This window comes from Rhinatrema bivittatum, chromosome 8 (assembly GCF_901001135.1).
Source record: "Rhinatrema bivittatum chromosome 8, aRhiBiv1.1, whole genome shotgun sequence".
Taxonomy (NCBI): Eukaryota; Metazoa; Chordata; class Amphibia; order Gymnophiona; family Rhinatrematidae; genus Rhinatrema; species Rhinatrema bivittatum.
In genome coordinates this window covers 159,742,162-159,762,349 of record NC_042622.1, presented here as the reverse complement: position 1 = coordinate 159,762,349, position 20,188 = coordinate 159,742,162, and the positions used below count along the sequence as shown (strand labels likewise).

The window sequence follows — 20,188 nt, the reverse complement described above, 5'->3', positions numbered from 1 at the left end:
ACGGGGTTTTCCCAGAAGCCATCCTACTCACCCAGTGCTGCCATAACTGCTGGTGCAGCAGGATGCTCCAGTTTCCTTTAGTGCGTGTGCACGCCGACACTCAGCTTCTTAAAGGGCCCATGGTGTGAAAATCCCAGCAGCTCCCTTAGATGATGTCAGTACCTCTGCTTATAAAAGGCTGGTCCAGATGCCTTCCAATTCCTTAGCAACAGGTCTAGCTACTTTGTAGTGCATTTTGCCAGCATCTTCCTGCCTTGTCTTCCCAGCTGGATCCTGCCTCGTCTGCCCAGCCTGTTCCTGCCTCGTCTGCCCAGACAGATCCTACATTGTCTGCCCTGCTTGACCCAGCTCCTACTTCATTTTCCACTCTCCTAGCTCCTTGGATGGATAGCTGGTACTGACCATTGCTTAGACTTTTTTCTCGCCTGATAGCCACCTGCCACTGACCACTACTTGGATCCTCATCTCGTCTGATAGATGCCTGCCTCTGACCGCTGCCTGGACCCTAGACTTGACTGTTAGCTGCTGCCTTTGACCCTAGCCTAGCCCTGGACTCCACTACCTCACCTACTCCCAGAGACCCTCACCTAAGTCCTGCTGGCTCCAGCACCCAAAGACTCAATCCGAGGGGAACGAGGGCTGGTATAGGTGAAGCTTCACTCTATTCTCTGTCATGCCAGGGTCCACCTGCTGGTGGTAAGAACCTGTGGGGTCCCTCTCCACAGGTTAAGCCAATCTCACCCCAGTCCAAGGGTCCACAGATCCAACAGTTCTGTTTTCTAACAGGGGTGCATTGGCGAGAAGGGGGGAGGGAGTGAGAGACATCTTTCTCTTCTCCTTGTTATAATTTTGTTTTTGCATGAGGAAGAATATATCAGCTTCAATCATATTTTTACATAACTTTTGAATATTTTAACTGAAAATTAATGTCAATTAAAATGAATATTCAAGAGTTATGTGAAAGGAATCTGGCAGATCAGGGTGTCGACTGGCTTGTGGTACTCAAGGACTAGATTTACCTACCCCTGATTTGAATCTTGGCATACCACTTCAAAAAGTTGCCTAACCCTGCTGCGACACAATAACAGTAAATGACAGCAGATACAGACCAAATTTGCACATCCAGTCTGCCCAGCAAATTGTTTAGGATTGTAAATGCTGCTCCATGCAGATTACCTCATGTAGAAATGTCACCATAGATTACCCCAGTGCTTCATTTGTACATTATGTTACTGCAGGTAAACATCCTAACATATTGCCCTTTATTCATTTATACAGTAGCTATGATACTGTCCTTTGTTTCTAATGCCAAGAACCGTATAGTTGAAAAACCTAATGTTACCCAACTTACCACAGCTGCCTTCCTGGAGGAGGATCTTGTGCTGCCACTCTCACTTCCCCCTGATTCACAATCTTATTGCAGCACAACCTAGGCTTGGCACACAGCACCGAGGGCTCCTGCTGCACAGCTCGCCAGCAAGACTTTACCTGCGGTTCTGCATGTTGAAGAGCGAATGTGCTGCCTTCTGAGAAGAGGATAGGTAACCTGAATGTGCTGAGAGGTGCTGCTGAGCTACCCTGTACTGCCTCATCACCACACTGCCTGCTTCCTCGGTCAGTTCAATTTCATTTTTTTCACCTTAAAAACAAATCTTGGGACATGTATATCCAAGATTTATTTTTTTTTTGCCTTGTGAATGGGTCACTTTGGATGCTGTCTGGTGATTGTGCCTTTGGCTAGGCTAGGTTGAAATTAATATTATAATCCAGGTAAAGGGATGCTCCCATCATGGACTTGTTTCCTAAGATTAACCAGCCAGAGTAGAGCTAATGTGCCAGAGAAAACATGTTTGAGAAATTGTATTAAGTTTTATTTTGTGACAAACGTAAGGATATAGCACAGAACTCCACAGATAACAGGACAGCAGCAGAATAAATAGAAATGTTGGCTATCTATTCTGAATGATTAGTATATAAACAATATAGAAAAAGCTCAAACGTATGTAGTCTAAGGGAATAAATACCCTCTCTTTAATCACCAGGATCCTTTTGTACAATCTGAGTGTGTGTGTGTGTGTGCTGGGACCTCTCTGTAATCACTAGATCCTCTTGTATGGTCTTTGTGTGCACTGATACCCTCTCTATAAACAGCAGGATCCTCTTGTAAGGTCTAAGTGTATGTGTGTCTCAGGACCCTCTATATAATTACCAGGATTCTCTTGTACAAGAACAAACTGGATTGAAGAAGGGAGGTAGGTGTCCTTACCCCTACTCTGGCCCTGCTCCCTATCACATCCTCACATTCATTTACGGCCAGATCCCTCCCCTGTCCCTTTCAGCTTGCAAGCCTGATCCCCATCAGCTGATCTTCCCAACCAACTGGCCACCCTTTCATTCCCTCACCATCAGCCAGCCTGCAAACTAGTCCCCTGGGTCAGCTAGCTCCCCAGCCCTACTTGCCAACCCCCCTCCCCAGCCAGCCAGCTAACCTGCCTCCACCCTCCCTGCAAGTAAGCAAGCCTGTCTGCCGCTTCCTCCATCACCACCCCCATCCTCAGCAAGTCAGTCCTTGGGAATCTTGCTCACTCTGCAGTCTCTCCTGTGCCATTCCCCAAATAGCTGATGCCAGCATCTTGCGTCACTTTGTGTTTAAGTCGCACAGGTACCTGGATTTTTGTGCTGATCTTATGTCGTGAGTTCACTGTGAAACTTTAGAGAACCACGCAGTGTCAGCATCAACTGTCCTAGAGACGGAAGAGCCATGGCAGAAAAGTTGGTTGAGCCAGAGCCCAGTTGTCCACCTCGTTTCGATGCCTCTACTTTATGATTTTTCTCTGGGCCTTTTCCCCTTGTCCTGCATTTCTTGTACCTGCCTAAAGTAACTTTAATCTATTTTTTTTTGCACATGGCCAAACTGCACCAGTCTTCTTTTTGTCATCTTTTTATTTAGAATATTTTATATACTGCATAGTCTGTGGATCATAGCAGTTTGCAAAATGTACATCTCAGCCACCAAAATGTGATGTCAGCCACCTTTAGCTCTTTCCAAATGTCTTCACCGTTACCCCAAGCATTCAGTGTACCATCCTCACCTTTGTCACATCGGTTGCTGGATCTTCTTTCTTTAGCATGTTCTAACACCCTACTCCATGTATTAATGCTGGTCTTATTACTGTCTTGCACATCTTTCCTTTTAACCAGACCAGGATTCCTTTGTCAAAGGTAATGCCCTTTACTTATCTCCACTTTTGCAACCCTGCTTTGCTCCTCACTCTGATATCTCTGGAAAGGGATCTGCTTGTGTTTATTGTTGCTCCTCTATTCGCTGCAATTTCTCCTCTCCAATATTCATTCCATTTCATCACTAAATTTTGCCATCATGTACTCTCTTTTCATTGTACAAAAGTTCAAGCTTCCTTCTTCCATATATTGTACCCATTTTTCCGGATATTTCTCTCCTTCTTCCTTGCTTTTTGCCCCTTTAGTGAATCAGTTACTCAAGAATAATAAATTAAAAGATGGAGAGAACAGAGGCAAGTCAGAATCTGGAATTTACCTGCTTAGAAGCAAATAGGTTCTTTGCTTGAGGCTCATAAAAAGCTGATGTTCTCTGGAATACGGGAATTGTCAATAGATTTAACCTTCCAGCTAAGGTCATTAAGCTTTTCCCTTATTTCTGGGAGAAGACCGAGAGATGAATAACTTGTTTTGGCGCGTGGGTCGTAAACTCCTTTGTTTTCTATATGAAGTGTACCTTAGGAAAGGGCAGCCCAGGTGAACACTTAACTAGGACCTTTATCTTTAAACCTTGCTTGTTGATATTAATTTTGTTTAGTAAATGGGGCTGAAAATCTAAGTTTGCTATCACTAATGAGATCACATTTATCATTCTAGCATCTGACAGAGCCACATTGCACATTGCATCGGACATTCTCGGGAGTTAGTGCTGTCAGACCCTGTGCTGACAGAAATATAAGGTAAGAACAAAAGAACATAAGAACTTAAGATTCCCCATACTGGTTCATAGCAAATGGCAATCAAAACCAGTATCCTTATTCCAGTAATGGCCAGCCCAGGATCCCAGAGATAAGCAGTGGATTTCCTCAAGTCCACCTTAATAATAGGGACCTTAATAAAGGGACCTTAATAATAGGTCCCTTGGGCAGGCCTTGTTGACCATTCCATCGCCCAAGCTGGCTCACCTTAGTTCAGTGAGAGAGAGGTCCTTATCTTTAGCAGGGCCAAAAATGTGGAATTCCTTACCCGCTGAGATTCGGACAGAGGAGGACATTAACAGCTTTAGGAAGCAGATAAAAACCTGGCTATTCGAACAGGCTTTTAGCCTGAATAGTTGACCCCGTTTTCCATAGTAGTACAGAGACACTAGGAGAGGAGGGAGAGGAGAGTCTAAGAGGGAAGGAGGGGAGATGGGTGGGTGGAGGGGAGGAGGGTAGATGGATGGGTGGAGGGAAGGGGGGTACCTGGGAAGATGTGGCAGAATTGTTGGGATTTGAAAGGGTTTAGTTTAATATATTTTTAGTCAGCTAGCTTTTGGTTTTAATGTATTTTAGTCATGTACCATGTTTTGTTTTTAGTATATATGTGTTTGAAGGTTGCTACTGCAACTTCAATCAATGTAAACCGCCTTGAAATGAACTTGAAAGCCGGTATATAAGATTGAATAAATAAATAAATAAATAAATATACTTTTCTTCCAGGACTTTGTCTAAACCTTTTTTAAACCTGCAACACTATCAGCTTTCATCAAATCCTCCAGCAACAAATTCCAGAGTTTAAGTATGCATTAATTGCTGCACTCATCCCAAGATGCCGACATGTCTCTTGGCTCTCACATTGCCATCACTACACCATCACCGCTGCCTCTCTTAGGCATGCGCAGGTGCATGTGCACTATAATATAGGCCCTGCAATGGAAAACTGGACATGGCATGTTCAGATGATGTCAGCTTTCTCAATTTAAACCTGCTGAGCCCTCCTGCTGTCCTAGCAGTGCGAGTTGCCCCAGCATTCCTGATCCTGCCTTGTTCCAGTATTCCTGAGCCTGCCTTGCCTTATCCAAGCCTGCCTTGTCTTGTCCATCCTACTTTGTTCTGTCCTGCTGCCTTGCCTCATCCTGCTTGCCCAACCTTGCCCCATCCTCCCTGCCTCCAGCCTCACCTGGTCTTAGCCTATTTGGTTACTTGCCTTAGTATTGACCTCTGCCATGGACGCAGACTTCCCTTCTGCCTGCCACTGACTTCTGCTACAAGCACTCTGCTAGCTGCCTGTCCTGACTATTGGCCTGAGTCTGATAAATGCCTGACTGCTGCCTGCCTTGAGCTTGGCCCAGCCCTGGGCTCCCTCTTCCTGTTGGTCCTGTTATGCTCAGGCTTGTGAACCCTTGGGCCGACGGGAGGATGGTATACCTTAGGAGAAGATCCATAGGTTCTCCCGTCAGGTGGCGAGGCAGAGCAGAAGACGTGACCAGCTGACCCTCGACACTGGAGACTGAGGCGACTGTGGAGGCAGACGAAGAGTTGTGACGTTGAAGAAAGGAAGTGGGTCTTCACCACTGGAAGTCCGCGGTCCCCCCAGGAGGAGCCCGTAGGGACCCGAGCCGCTGGGACTTAGGCGGGCCCTTGGAGACGATGGTCAAGAAGAGGTCCGAGGTCAAGTGCCAGAGGGTCATCGCTTACCAGTCTGAGGTCACACACCGAGGGATCACTGCTTGCCAATCCAAAGTCAATACCAGGAATCACCGCTAGCCAATCCGAAGTCAGGAACCAGGAACACCAAGATGAAACAGGAACAAGGATCCAAAGCACAGGAACTCACCGAAGCAAGCAAACCTGACTAACCACGAAAGTTGCCAAGTCAAGGAATGAGCAGAGGAAGCCGCCCTTTATACTTCCCCTGCTCTGGCTGATAGGGAACAGCTGAAGCTAGTTAAAGGGATCAGGTACCTTTAAATCTGTCAAGGAGGCGCGGCCTCGCGCCTAAAGATGGTGGCGGCCATCTTGAATTTCCTCTGCGGAGGAAAACGCTGCTGGACGCCGCGAGGGGGGAGCAGGGACGGCTCCTCCTGTGGCGAGCAGCACAGGGGTCCGTGCCGGAGCGACGGGCCTTGAGTCAGGGCCTTCCCCCGGGACTCCCGCGGCGGTTCGCCATCGCAGGCAAGGTAGGGGACCGCGGTCATGGCCTACCACGGCCGTGGAACACAACAGGACTTAACTGGGAATGGAGTTGCTAACAAAGATCTATTAAAAATTCCACCTTCTCATCACAAACTTATCTCAACTCGGAAGAGAGCTATATCCCTAGGAAGCCCTGAACTATGGAACTCTCTCCCAACCGAACTGAGAACACAACAAAATTTAGAAACCTTCAAAAAAGAACTAAAAACTTGGATGTTCACCAAAGCCTACCAAAACACCATATGACTCTATGCTACAACTTCCCTCCCTATCGGCCCATATAAATATGCAGATCCAATCCAAAGCACGTAATTTAACCTGTACAATTTACAACCAAACTATGTTTATAATGACTAAGATAAATATGTTAACAAGCATATGAATTTTTGAACACTCTGTTAAACATCGAAACTTTGTAAACCGTTGTGATGGCGAAACCGAACGAGGGTATAAAAAACTCAATAAATAAATAAATAAATATAGGTTAAGGTCCAGCTTTGTCCCAGCCCAGGACACATCTGTCAAGTATTGGCATGGGCCTAGTAGGTTCACTTACTAGGCTGCACCAACCACACCACAGCACAAGGGACCACTATCATTACAATTTGCTGAAGCCATGGACCTGATGGAGTCATCCACACTTCAGGTTATACCAGGAATGGCTCAGCATATTCAACAGCAATAAGAGGTCTTAAACCAGGGGACTGGTCTCCTGGAATTACTGGCGGTTTGGATGGATGCAATCCAGGCCCAGTTCCCAATAGTGGCTCTGACACCAGCTCCAGTGTCCCCACCTCTACCCAAGCCTGTTTGTGTCCCAGGACCCTGTTGCACCTTCCACTACCTCCCAAGTTTCTTGGGAACCCTAACGAATGCAGGAGCTTTATAAACCAATGCAAAATGTATTTTGAGCTCCAGGAGGTTCTCTTCCTCTCAGACTGTACAAAGGGGATGCATATACTTTCCTTGATGGGTGGCTCTACCCTTGCTTGTGTCAGAGAAAACATGTTTGAGAAATTGTATTAAGTTTTATTTTGAGACAAACGTAAGGATACAGCACAGAACTCCACAGATAACAGGACAGCAGCAGAATAAATAGTAATGTTGGCTATCTATTCTGAATGATTAGTATATAAACAATATAGAAAAAGAACCTGGAATATCTTCAACTGGCTCGATGGTTACTGTTCTTCAACTGCTTTGACTTCAAGCTATACTTTTGTCTCATAGAAAAGAATCAATGGGCCAACACCCTGTCACGGTCCTTTGAGATTGAGGATACCCTGGCCCCACGAGGATTGTGGCCACTGCTGCAATCCCAGTACTACCCAGGAAGACAGTGGTTCCTAAATGTCTCAGAGAAAAGGTACTCAAATGGGGCCCATGACTCTCATCTGGCAGGACATCCCTGGGCACCAGAACCATGGAACTAATCCTTCACCACTATTTGTGGCCTCAATTGAAGCAAGACATGAAGTACTATGAGGAATCCTGTCCCACTAGTGCAAGGCATAAGAGCTGTCATGCTCACCTTTGGGGGCTGTTACAGTCATTGCCAGCCCTCAAAGAACCCTGGACCGACCTGGCCACTAACTTTGTCACTGACTTTCCCCTCTCTAATGGACATACCACTATATGGGTAGTGGTGAATCTATTTTCTTAGATGGCTCATATAACACCGCTTCCTGTCTCCCATCTGTACCCGAGCTGGCCCGCCTCTTCATACAACATATTTTCCATCTACACAGATTCCCTTCTCATATCTTATTGGACTGAGGGGTTCAGTTCACAGCCCAGTTTTGGAAAAGCCTTTGGGGCCAATGCAATAAAGTCACATAGAAAGCAGGTGCTGAACAGTCAGCGCTCGCATTAATATGGCATGGCGCCCCCCCAAGGATCAGCAGGGTTGCTTCATAGATGCTCAGAGTTACAGATCTTCCTCATTTTAGGGTCCACGGCACAACTTAAAGCCTTCAAATTGCTGGAACACTGGAATATCCCCAGTGATCCCTTCTGAACCCCTAAGGACTAATCTGAATCATCTAGGGTGGGGTTACAGGCCTGTTCAACTGAAAGCAGGTAAGCAAGCCTTCTTTGTTTACTTGTCTGCTGTCCAGTGGCTCATGGGCAGAGCACTGGCCTTCCTACATCACAGACATCAGGTCTAGCTCTTTATTTTTTTCCCCTTACAAGCCTATAGCAGGTGAATTACAAACAGGAGCAGTTGAGACTCGAGGCACTGCTGAGCTGACTTGGAGCATAGCCTTATGTGCCCAGAGCTAACAACGCTCCTGATACCACCCTTCTTTCAGTTTTCCATAACAATTACTCTTTAGTGCATTTTGATAAATCCAGGCCTCAGTTAAGCTCTGCAAATGCGTTGCTAGAGGATGTGGTAAAGGCAGTTAGCATAGTTGGTTTAAAAAAAGGTTTGGTCAAGGAGAAGTCCTTAAACTGTTATTAATTAGATAGACTTGGGGAAAAAACACTATTTATCCCTGGGTGTTAGCTGCATAGGACCTATCTACTGTTTGGGATCCTGCCAGGTACTTCTGACTAGGATTGGCCACTGTTGGAAACAGGATACTGGGCTTGATGGACCCTCAGTCTGATCCAGTATGGAGGTACGATCTAAGGGAATCATTTACTAAACCTCTTTTTCCCATCCTGTGTCTATGAGAAAAATGCTTAGTAAATCAGTTCCTAAGTTTGTACTTGAGGTTTTGGAGTGTTAAGTAATTTGCCAAGATCACAAGCAGCAGTGGTGAAATTTGAATTCTGGCTTCCGTGGTTCTCAGCCTGCTGCGCTAATAACTCAGCCACTCCATATTGCTGCAATTTCTCAAATGACCTATACAAAAGTGGTATTGTTTATTTATTGATGATCTAATATTTTCACAAATCTTAATAACAAATTAGCTGGTTGATAATTCTCTATCTTAGATTTTTCCTCTCCTTTGTTTAGCAACAATTTCTACCATTCCCAGGGATTCCATATAAACAGTGCATTATGAGTCAATAATTATATCCTTTAACTCCTGTATTGTCCTTGAGTGAACTTCATGAACTTTAGCAGCCCCATCATATTTACTCTGTTTTCATTTTTTTTCATTTGAATTAAAAAAAACATTTATGTGTTTAACCTTTTCCAGGGGGAAGCGTGACTGCATTCCTCTGCAGTGATGCTAAACACATCAGACAATGACACGAGCTGTGAACCACAAAAGCTGCATGTTTTTATCCCAAGTTTTCTAAGCTTTGTTTTCTTTATTGGTTTTATACTAAACTGCATCAGTCTGTGGATATTTTGGTTTCGCATCAAACAATGGAATTCAACAATGATTCTCCAGTTCAACCTGGCAATCGCAGATGCAATCATCACCCCAGCAGCCCCTCTGATCATTGCCTACTCACTGACAGACCACTGGATATTTGGAACTTTCCTCTGCCAAGTCAAAGTCTTCTTACTGAGCGCTCACATGTACGGCAGTATCTACTTCCTGACTCTGATCAGCCTGCACCGTTACTTCACAGTGGTTCACAACATTAAGAGAACGGTTTTCACTAGAAATACATTCATTAAAAAAGTTTGCCTGGTGGTATGGGGATGCCTTTGTTTTCAAGGAATACCGTTTTTCTTCATTCTGAAGACAACTGATATCCATGGAGCCACCAAGTGCCTCAGCTTTCATCAAACGGATATGGCTGTGTTGTACTTTATATGGAATTGGGTGATCATATTCACTGGACTTTTTATCCCTTTTGGAATCACAATCACTTGTTACACATTGCTGAGCAGATATATCCTGAAAATTAATCCAATGAATTCTGTCAGCAAAGTCATGAAATCTAAATCCATCCAAACTATCGGTGTCTCTTTGGTAATTTTCATTATTTGCTATGTGCCTGTGCATATCACAAGGACAGCAGGTGTCACCATCAAGTTGTTTTTCCCTCTGTATTGTGGATTGCTAGAAAGGGTGGAAGTTGCATATTACATAACTTGGATGTTATCAGGAACAAACTGCTGTCTTGATCCCATATTATATTGTTTTGCCTCAGAAAAGTTTAAGTATGTATTTACACATTCTTTTCATTGCTTTCAGTGTCTCAGAAAGGGTCAGCTAAATGGCCCTGAGGATAGTGCACAGGATATCAATCCAGGTGCATCAGGATCAGGAGACTCCCAGCAAGGGCAAATAGTAACCATAAATACTGCATCAACCACGGTATCCAGCTCTACAGGAGTAGATTGGGAAGTACATCATTACTGACTGATGCTCGAGGGAGGTGGGCAAGCTCCATTTGTAAGAAGGAAGGAGCATAACACTGGGGGAGGGAGGTTGGAGAGCTGCAATATTAGGAAGTATGAGGCTGGAATGAAGCTAGGAGGTAAGAAGTAGGGCATGAAGTTAAGCAGATTTAGGGCTAAAGCAGATAATAGTGAGAAATGGGGATTAGGGTAGTCATGGAACAAAAGGAGACTGAAGATTTTTGTAAGGATGAGAGACTGGAGAGAAACATTAGATCAAATGTACTAAGTATCAGAAAATGGGAAAATCTAGCTGGCTATCAGATCACTGAGGGGCTTGCTGCAAATGTATCCCCTACTGTATATCTCCAGTCTCTTGCTATTCCATGACTACCATGACCCAACCCGTTTTTCTTTATGTGCTGCCTGCATCCATCTTAAAGTTCTCCTATTTATAATCCATCTCCTTCTCCCTTTCCATATTTCAGCTTAATAGCCAGATGTATATCTAGTTGGGTTACGATGGCCACGGAGTAGGAGACTGGAGATAGGCAGGGATCTGATAGCCAGTTAGATTTTAGCCAGCTGTGCCGTGGCTGAATATTATCTTAAGATAATTTTGCAAACTAAAATCTAGTCAGTTCTATGGCCACCAAGCACCTTACTGAAAATGTAAATGACTCTGCCCCCCTCCCCTCTTAGATTTACGGATAACCCCAACTTGTACCCGAAGCTTGATCATTGCATGAAACCCTCCAACTCACCTCTCCTCACCTGGCAGCTCAATACAACAATGAAACTCTCCTTGGTCCTGCCCTCCCTCATTCCGAATTCCGATTTTAGAGGAAAAAGGCCCCCCCCCCCCAGACGTTGTGATGATTTTCCATCATGATCCTCTTCTACTGGTGGCATTCAGGACTTTGCACTTAAGTAGGGAGGAGGTAAACATATCTTGTCCTGCCTCCAGAAGGCAAGCGGGAGAGGAGGGCTAAACAAGGTGAGGAATCATCACTGAGTCTGGGGCTTGGTCTGGGGGATGGTGTTTGTATCTAAGATCTTGTAATCCACTGAGTTTTTAAGATCAGCAGAATATAAATGATTTTAAAGAGAGACATGTTTTTTGGTTTTTAAAGAAAGACGTTTGGACATTGGGGAGGGAGGTGTATTTTTGCCACTAAGATCAGGCTCCGGGTTGGTGGGAGAGAGAGAGTATTTCAGATTTGGGGATGGGCTGGTTTGAACATTGGGTTTGCCAGACAGAGAAGGAGAGAGACCACAGGTCTTATGGAGGGCTGGTTTGCACATCAGGGGTACCGGCAATGGAGAGAGGGAGATCATGGCTCTGGGGGTTGGGTATGGCTGACTGGCTTTAGGCCAGCTATCTGTGCTCCTGGATAGACCCCCTAAACATAGCTGACTAGCAATGAAAATGAGTGCAAACTGGGTAAGTGCCCTCCCTGACTTAACCCTGCACCCAAAATATGCACAACTTAAGGTGCTAAACTATAGCCGTGGTAAATTTTGAAAGACTTTGAGCTAGCCATCTAACTCTGTAGTTAAGCGGCTTGATGGCTTTCAAAATTTACCCTTAGAAGTCTGAGATGAGGAAAGCCAAAGGCTGGAGCCTGAAACTAGCGTGCAAAGTTGGAGGTTATAAGCAAGCTGGAGAGAGGCAGCAGAAATGTGAATGTTTGTAAGTTTTGGTTTACTGAAAAATTAATGTATACAACAAATCAGTGAATAATACAGCTGTTAATATTTGTGCATACTTTGGGACAAAACCCCCCCAGATATTTTAGAAGTTCAGATATTCTTTCTAGTATGGATGGAAATGTGTCAATACAAACTATGAATACACAGAAAAAAAGCAGTATCGAGGGAAAGATGACACCACCAGAATGCAATAGGAAGAGAGTAATGTCAGGAAGCAGATGATACCTCCAATGTGCAATGGGAAGAGAGCAATATTAGGATGCAGATGACACTACCACAGTACAATGGGAAGAGAATAATGTCAGGGGATGAGTGGAACTCTCAGGAAGGAATATCAGGAGTCAGATAGAATTCCCAGGGTCCAACCACTAAGCAGTAGTAGTAGCAGCAGCAGCAGTAACACAATGAGGAGGGAGGAATATTAGGGATAAATGGTATTCCCAATACAGTTATTGCCACCTGACCCCATCCCACTCCAGCATTTAGTTCTGCCTTCATCATGCACTTAGCTCCACCCCCCCACCCTGGCTGGCTCTGTGGCTCCTACTCCCTTGTTGGGGCAAGCTGGGCTGTGACCCTGATGCATGCAAACATGCACATACTGGGCAGGCAAGAAGGCCATGGAAGATGGCCAGTGTTGTGCGGCTCGCCCCACATTTCTACCTTTTTAGCATGCCCTCACCTTAGCATCTCAGGTGGGCACCCATCTTGTGTGCCTATAGTAACTGCCATGGGTATTCCCAGTATATAGTAGAAGGTCTGCAGCTTATATAAAATGCAGCTGCTTGCATTATTACTAGGGCTTCTGATTTTAGGTGTTTATAAATTGTAAATTTAGATGTTTATTTTCCAGATATTTAGGGGTTATTGGGGGGGGGGGGGAGATACAAAAAATGTGTGTTTATCTGTGTTTTTGTGGCGCAGATACCATTGTTGGGTACCTTTTCCAGTTGTATCAAATACATGCATTTGTACAGCTGAAGAGATGTTAGCTTGGAAAAAAAGCACAATAACAAAGCCGAGGATCTGGGGTATAGAAAGGAGGGGTGAAAGGGTACTAGGAGAAGTGGTGTTTTTCCGATGTTTATCTAATTAATCCCTATTTTATTTTGTTTGCATCGGAGGTTTATAATCAGGATTTATAATCAGAATCACTATTTTTTACTAGCTGTGCCTCTGAAAATCAGATTGCTCCTAGTCTAAAAAAGCTTCATTAGCTTCCCATTGCTTGGATAATACAATTTAAAATTATAATGCTGGTCTTTAAGAAAGTAAAGAACAATGGCACCTTGTATTTGAAAGAAATCTTGGAAAGTTATAATATCAGTCTCCCATTACGATTCTCTGGGAAAGGGTTTTTTGTTATTCCTTTGTCAAAGGTAGCCTGTTTAATGGATATGTACAAATGGACCATCTCAGTAGTTAGCCCAGTGTAGGGGAACTTCATGAGGAGACAGATTATCTAACATTTTAGAAGATGGTAAGATCTTATTTTATCAGTCAGACATTTGGCTCAGATGCCTGAGATTATGTATGGTCTTGACTGACCTTTTATTGTTTAGATTTATTGATTTTGCTTGAATATGCGCACTGGATTTACCCAGATTGTTTTTTATTGGTGACATCTTCTGTTTTATTGATTTATGTTTTTCTTTTTGTGCTTACATTGTAGATTTTGTTTTTGTGTAAGTTTGTATTTAATGTTTCTTTTATTGAACTCCATCAAGAACAAAGCCATTCAGATTGACTGAATAAACATTTTTATAAAAATAAATAAATAAATAAATATGTAATGTCAGGAGAAAAGTGGTATTGCCAAGAAGCAATGACAGCAGAACTATGTCTTAGGAAAGATAGCAACTAGGTTTTGGTGGCTTCCTTCATGCTGAGTTGAATATAAATGATTTACACATCAGTGGCAAGCGTGACCTTTCTATCTCAGACTCTAGCAACTTGAATATCACATGTGTGGTCCATGGCATGCACAGAAGTCAGAGGTGGAAATATTTTATGAGATACTATCACAACTCATGGATGATTTTATATATGGTGTGCTATTTGGTATAATGTAATAAAACTTTATCTCTTGCATAATTTTTGTGTGTACATGCAATATCTTAATCAATTGCAATTGTAAGCATATGTCAAACAATCAGATGGGGGAAGATTTGCATATGTTGTGTGCTCATACCAGATACACCAACCCAAAATTTACAAGAGTTACACACATCTCTCATACAGCCAGCATGTATCAAGAACCAGGGGATACACATGTGCCCAGATAGAGGGGATTCATATGCTCAGCATGTGCACATAATCAGAGATTATATACACAGCTCACACAGAACCAAGGGCTATAAATGCAATTAATAGAACAAGTGCATGCCCAAAGCCAGGGTTATAAACACTCCTTGTATACTCAGTGTGCACTCAGAGTAAGGGGTACCCTTCATACTGTATATGCAGTATGTATCAAGTGGGTACCCAGATCTAGGATATAAACTCACAATTTATATATGCAGTTTGCTAGAGTCAGAGGCTACACACACAATTCATAGGCACAGTGTAAGGATAATTTTGTACAGCCACATAAGAAAATCAAGAAATACATGCACAAGTTCACCAATTTCTTTTTTTTTTTTTTTTTAATAATTTATTGTTTATTCGACAATCTCAGAAGTCATACAGAAAGCATAAGTTATAATACAGAACTATAACTGGTTACTGCATACAAGTACATAGCAACAGTGAGTGTACTAGATAAATACAGTAAAATTAAATTAAATTTCACAAACATCCACTGATATCTATTCAGTGAAAATGGGGGGGGGGGGGGGGGCGAAAGAGGGGCAGACCTGCGAAAGCCGGCAGTCTTCGCATCACCGTGGTGCTGGCTGCTGGCTGCTGGCTTTTGCACCCAGTAGCGCCACTGAGAAAGGTGGTGCTATTGTGTGTGCTACTGGCGATGATAATGTTGCTTACCTTATCGCTGCCAGTGAAGACACTGCTGAGTCCGCCTCCTCGTCGCCCCGACTCCTCCCCTCGCCACCCCAACTCTGCCCCGACTCCACCCCCAGCATGCTATCGCATGCAATAAGCGTTTGAAAATGATCCCCATAGGAAGCTGTTTTTGCTTGATAGCAGTAAGCCTATTCAGGTGATAAATTCAAGCTAGCCTTTGGATAACTTTATTAATGGGCGGAGTGGAAGGGTTTTTCCATCCATAAGCTATCTTGCCCCGAGACACCAAGTTTATTTGTAGAGGTAAGGTATTTTCCCCTGTCTCTTGGTTATCAACTTTTATACTTAAAAGGCAAAACCAGGGATCCTTGCGTATGGTCACTCCTATTATCTCTCTTATCACTTCTATCACTCCATCCCAAAATCCTGAAATGATTGGGCAATCCCACCAAATATGGAAAAATATGCCTCGCTGACCGTATTTTATCCAGGAGCCTTCATCCAATGAGGGGTATGTCATATGTAATTGAACTGGGGGCGAGGTACCAACGGTACCACATTTTATAACTATTTTCCACTATAGAGGCTGAAATGGAACATCTTTTTGCATGGGTGAAGCAGATGTCCCAATGTTTGTCCTCCAATTTATGACCTAACTTTTTCTTCCACCTCTGAATGTGTGAGGGGGGTGAACTGGGATCTTTATTGAGGATACAATATATTCTAGATATCCCTTTCATAATGGAACTCGCCTTGTCACATAACACTTCAAATAGGGACTTTTCCTTCCTCAGACTCCCCCAGACAACCCTCTGAGATAAAAAATGTGCTACTTGCAAACAGAAATATGAATCTGAGCAATCTAGCTGGAAGGTGTCCTATAAATCCTGAAAACTACTAGTGTAAGTCCCACTCCATAGATGTTCCAGCCTACTACACCCTTTAGCTCTCCAACTTCTCTCCAGTGTACTAGAGCAACTCGGAAGGAACTCTCTATTCATAAAGGAGATCTCACTGGGCAACAATGAAAGTGTTACTGACCTAAAAAGGTCCTACTCTGTAGTATCTTGATGTGCTGAACACGAATATGACCATGAAAAGTTTTTATTGGCTCTCGTTTTGAAGATATTTAATATAGTTCACTTTTTATGTTTAGTCATGTAAATTTATCCAGGACTGTAAATAAGCCTAGAATGATGTAATATTGCATAATACCATCATGCACACATCATCCAGAGTTTATTACATCATTTTCTGATGCAATGCAGTTCTACTGCCATGCTGCTGCTGAGTAAGCTGACGTCAGCAGTGTACTATATGAAGCCCAGTCAGAAAGGGTGAGCATTTGAAATATTCATGCTGGCTGACTACTGCTGGACACTCCGCAGAGATGCTCCCGAACAGGTGTACAAGAGACAAGCAAAGAAATCTAAGACGTAGTCTATGACTTCATTTTTCAAACGGTATTAACCGTAGGTCTCCTACTATTGGCAAACAATTCAAGATGTAATTATATTATTGCATATTACAAAAAAACTAGAGCCAATTTTGCATTTTCACAGTCACATTCGTGTTTAGCACATGGAAATGTATAAGAATTGACTAATTTCATTTCCGTAACATGACTTTTGTGAAAATTTGTTGCCCAGTGTAACTTCTATCCCCTACCATTTCAATTTCCATTTATCCCATATTTTCAGAGTTAAGACAACCGGCAGAGGAATACGTTTCTGGACAAACCTGATTTACTAGGTATCCATACTAGAGTGTCTGGGGAGATATTATTCAGAAGGGCTGTTTTCAAGTCTACCCATTTCTTTCCTTTACTCCCACTATGCTAATCCAAAATGAATTTCAATTGTGCTGCCGCATAGTACCATGACACACAAGGTACTCCCAGTCCTCCTCTATATTTGGCCAAATAAAGTACCCGACACCCTATCCTAGGGGGACGTTTCCTCCAGATAAAATGAAGAAATTTCTTTTGCCAAAGAGATAACTGGGTATCAGGGATTTCAATAGTTAAAGACTGGAAGAGATAAGTGAGCTTTGGAAGAGCATTCATTTTTATGGCTGCAATTTTACCAAGCCCAGACAAATCAAACCACTCCCACTTAAGAAGATCTTCAGAGATTTTTTGCCAAAGTCCCACATAGTTCATATCATAAAGTGTCTCCAAATTTGCGCCTATTTTAACCCCCAAATATTTTATTTCTGTTTTATGAATTTTAAAAGGGAATTTACTTTTAATTTCTGTCACCGCTTCTTCGGCCATAGATATATTTAGAAATTTGGACTTTCCCGCATTTAATTGATACCCTATCTTACTAAAATTGGTAATCTCACTCATTACAAAAGAAAGAGACTTTTCCCGTTGGGCCACAGTGAATAAGATGTCATCTGCAAACAATGATAATTTATATTCCTGGTCTCCTATTACCAGCCCTTGAATGGCCCTATTTGCTCGAATTTTAATAGCCAGCAGTTCAAGGTACAGGGCAAAAAGTAATGGAGATAGTGGGCAGCCCTGATGTGTACCCTGCCCTATAGGGACTATCTCGGAATATCCTCCATTGACTTTTATGCAGGTAGATAAATTGACTTTTATGCAGGTAGATAAATTACCACCCATCCCCAATCTTACCAAGAGTATGAATAAATAGTCCCAATGTACTAAGTCAAATGCTTTCTCAGCATCTATCGTATGAAGGGTCATTGGGACATGAGTAGTCTGCGCCTGCCATATTAAATTAATAACGTGGCGGATGTTGTCTGCCGCAAGCTTCCCTTGCATAAAACTGGTTTGATCTGGATGGATTAAAGAATCTATCACTCTTTGTACCCTGTTTGCTAAAATTTTTGCCAGAATTTTTAAATCTAAATTGATAAATGAAATGGGCTTGTAAGAGCCGCAGGTTTGCATCTTGTCATGGCTTTAGGAGTATTGCGATTCCTGCAGTGTTTGTATCATTGGCAATTTGGCTAGAAAGAAGTAAATCATTAAAAGCTTGAGTCAGAGAGCGAATAATTTCTGCACTAAGTTGTTTATAAAAGCCCATGGAAAACCCATCCAACCCTGGAGCCTTGCCTGCCTTCGAATCTTTTATCACCTGTGCCACTTCAAGTTCCGAAATCTCTTTGTGTAATCTTTCTTGCTGGTTAAGATCCAGACTGGGCAGATGTAGGTCTTTCAAAAAATCTAAGATGTCTCATATATGAATATTCTGCCTAGTAGTATAAAGTTCTTGATAAAATTGGGAAAACCTCACCCTTGCAATCCAAGACTATTTCACCATGTCTACCTTTAATTTTGAAAAATTGATTCTGTAACGCTTTAGCTTTAAGTTTCCTAGCTAGTAACTTGTCAGCTCTATTTCCTCCCTCAAAGAATTCCTGCTTGGCCTTGTCCATTTGAAACGCTATCTCCTCCACATCTAATGCTTTCAATTCCCCTCCCAAAAGGTCTAGTTTTCCCCCACCCTAGTATCTATTTGCCTTTTATGTCTGATTTCTAACTTAGCTATTTTATTCAATAGCAACAGTCGTTTACCTGCTTTAGATTTCTTCAAAAGAGCTGCTCTAGTGATCAATTTACCTCTCGCTACAGCTTTGGAACATTCCCAAATGATACTAGCGGTTACCTCCCCATTTTTGTTATCTGTTAGATATTGCCCCATCTCCTTCCTCAAACTTTCACAGAATTCCTTCTCATCCAGCAGACTCTCATTAAGTCTCCAGACTCTTTTCCCTGTATTGCTTCCCACTCCTTTGAGGGAGATCCATACCGCTGCATGATCCGACCAGGTAATGGAATTTATCTCAGAAGCCCCCCACCCTATTCACCAGAGCCTTATTGACTAGAAAAAAGTCTATTCTGGAATAATCCTTATGTACTTTAGAGAAAAAGGTATAATTATGCTCAGAGGGGTGAAAAAGTCTCCAGACTTCTAACAAATCCCATTCAGCCATTAAAGTCTTCAATCCCTGTCTATTTGCTGTAGCAGTTCCCCCTGATCCTCCACTATTATTGAGAAATGGGTATCTTGTTATATTGAAGTCTCCTCCCACCATTATAAAACCTTCTGCCCATTGCCGAAGAATATTTGAAAATTTCTTCAAAAACTTCTCTTGACCCACATTGGGACAATACATATGAGCAATGGCATAGATATCTTTCCCCATCTTGAATTTCACAATCAGGTATCTCCCTTCCAAATCTCTTAATCCCAAAACAACCTCCACCACGACATTTTGTGAAAAAAGAATGCCCATTCCATTGTATTTAGAAGAGGAGGAGGCCTAAGCAAAAAATTGGGGAGGGAGGTGTTTGGAGAATAATAATCTTTCATATCTTTCCTTATATGCGTTTCCTGACACAGAAGAATATCCACCTTTGATCGAACCGCATCTTGTAATAACTTTTTTCGCTTGATATAGGTATTAAGCCCTTTTACATTCCAAGAGAATAATTTTATATCCTCCATGATATCAGCTGAGGTAACTCCCACATCATCTCAAAGGCTTCTCAACCATGCTTACCACCATTCCATCTCCCAGATACCTTAAAAAAATAACTGATTGCTGCCCATGTTTACCCATCACCTACTTGCCAGAACTTCCTAATTGATAAGCCTCTCCCATGTCCTCCCTTTTTTTGCCCTCCCTTCTTCATCCCGCATCCCTCCCTTCCCTCCCCGGCTTCCGCCAACTCTCTCTCTGAGGAATAGCATCACATAGACTATGTAGCGACCCCCGACCCCCACTGGGCCCCTTATTTAGCATTAGCATATGATACCTCCCATGAACATAATTTGAGAAACCGTTAGGCAAATTGCAACTTGTAATGATACTTTAACGATCTATGAACTGTCCAAAGCCCTTTCAGGCATCGAGTGGCAGTGAGTTCTAAGCTCCTGTCATAAAACAGACAAGGTGCGGTTTTCAAAAACCTGGCTGAATCAGGTTCTCGCATAGGAATAGATCCTCCAGAATACCTGCGCAGTCTCTTTCCACCGTTCTGGACTCGCTGCCATCTGGTGTTGAGGTCTCTCCTGGGTGTAGCTGCTAA

General features: G+C 43.0%; 1 protein-coding gene across 2 annotated transcripts; it reads left to right on the top strand.

The window, feature by feature from the left end:
* Positions 1-1,434: 1,434 nt before the first annotated feature.
* Positions 1,435-14,253, top strand: LOC115097462 (lysophosphatidic acid receptor 6-like). 2 transcript variants are annotated; one of them, XM_029613306.1, is made up of 3 exons: positions 1,435-1,614; positions 3,895-3,977; positions 9,347-14,253. In XM_029613306.1, the coding sequence occupies exon 3, from the start codon at positions 9,377-9,379 to the stop codon at positions 10,466-10,468; it is 1,092 nt and encodes a 363-aa protein (XP_029469166.1). In that variant the 5' UTR covers positions 1,435-1,614; positions 3,895-3,977; positions 9,347-9,376; the 3' UTR covers positions 10,469-14,253. The 2 variants fall into 2 exon arrangements, with proteins under 2 accessions (XP_029469166.1, XP_029469167.1); XM_029613307.1 differs by lacking the exon at positions 3,895-3,977.
* Positions 14,254-20,188: the final 5,935 nt, after the last annotated feature.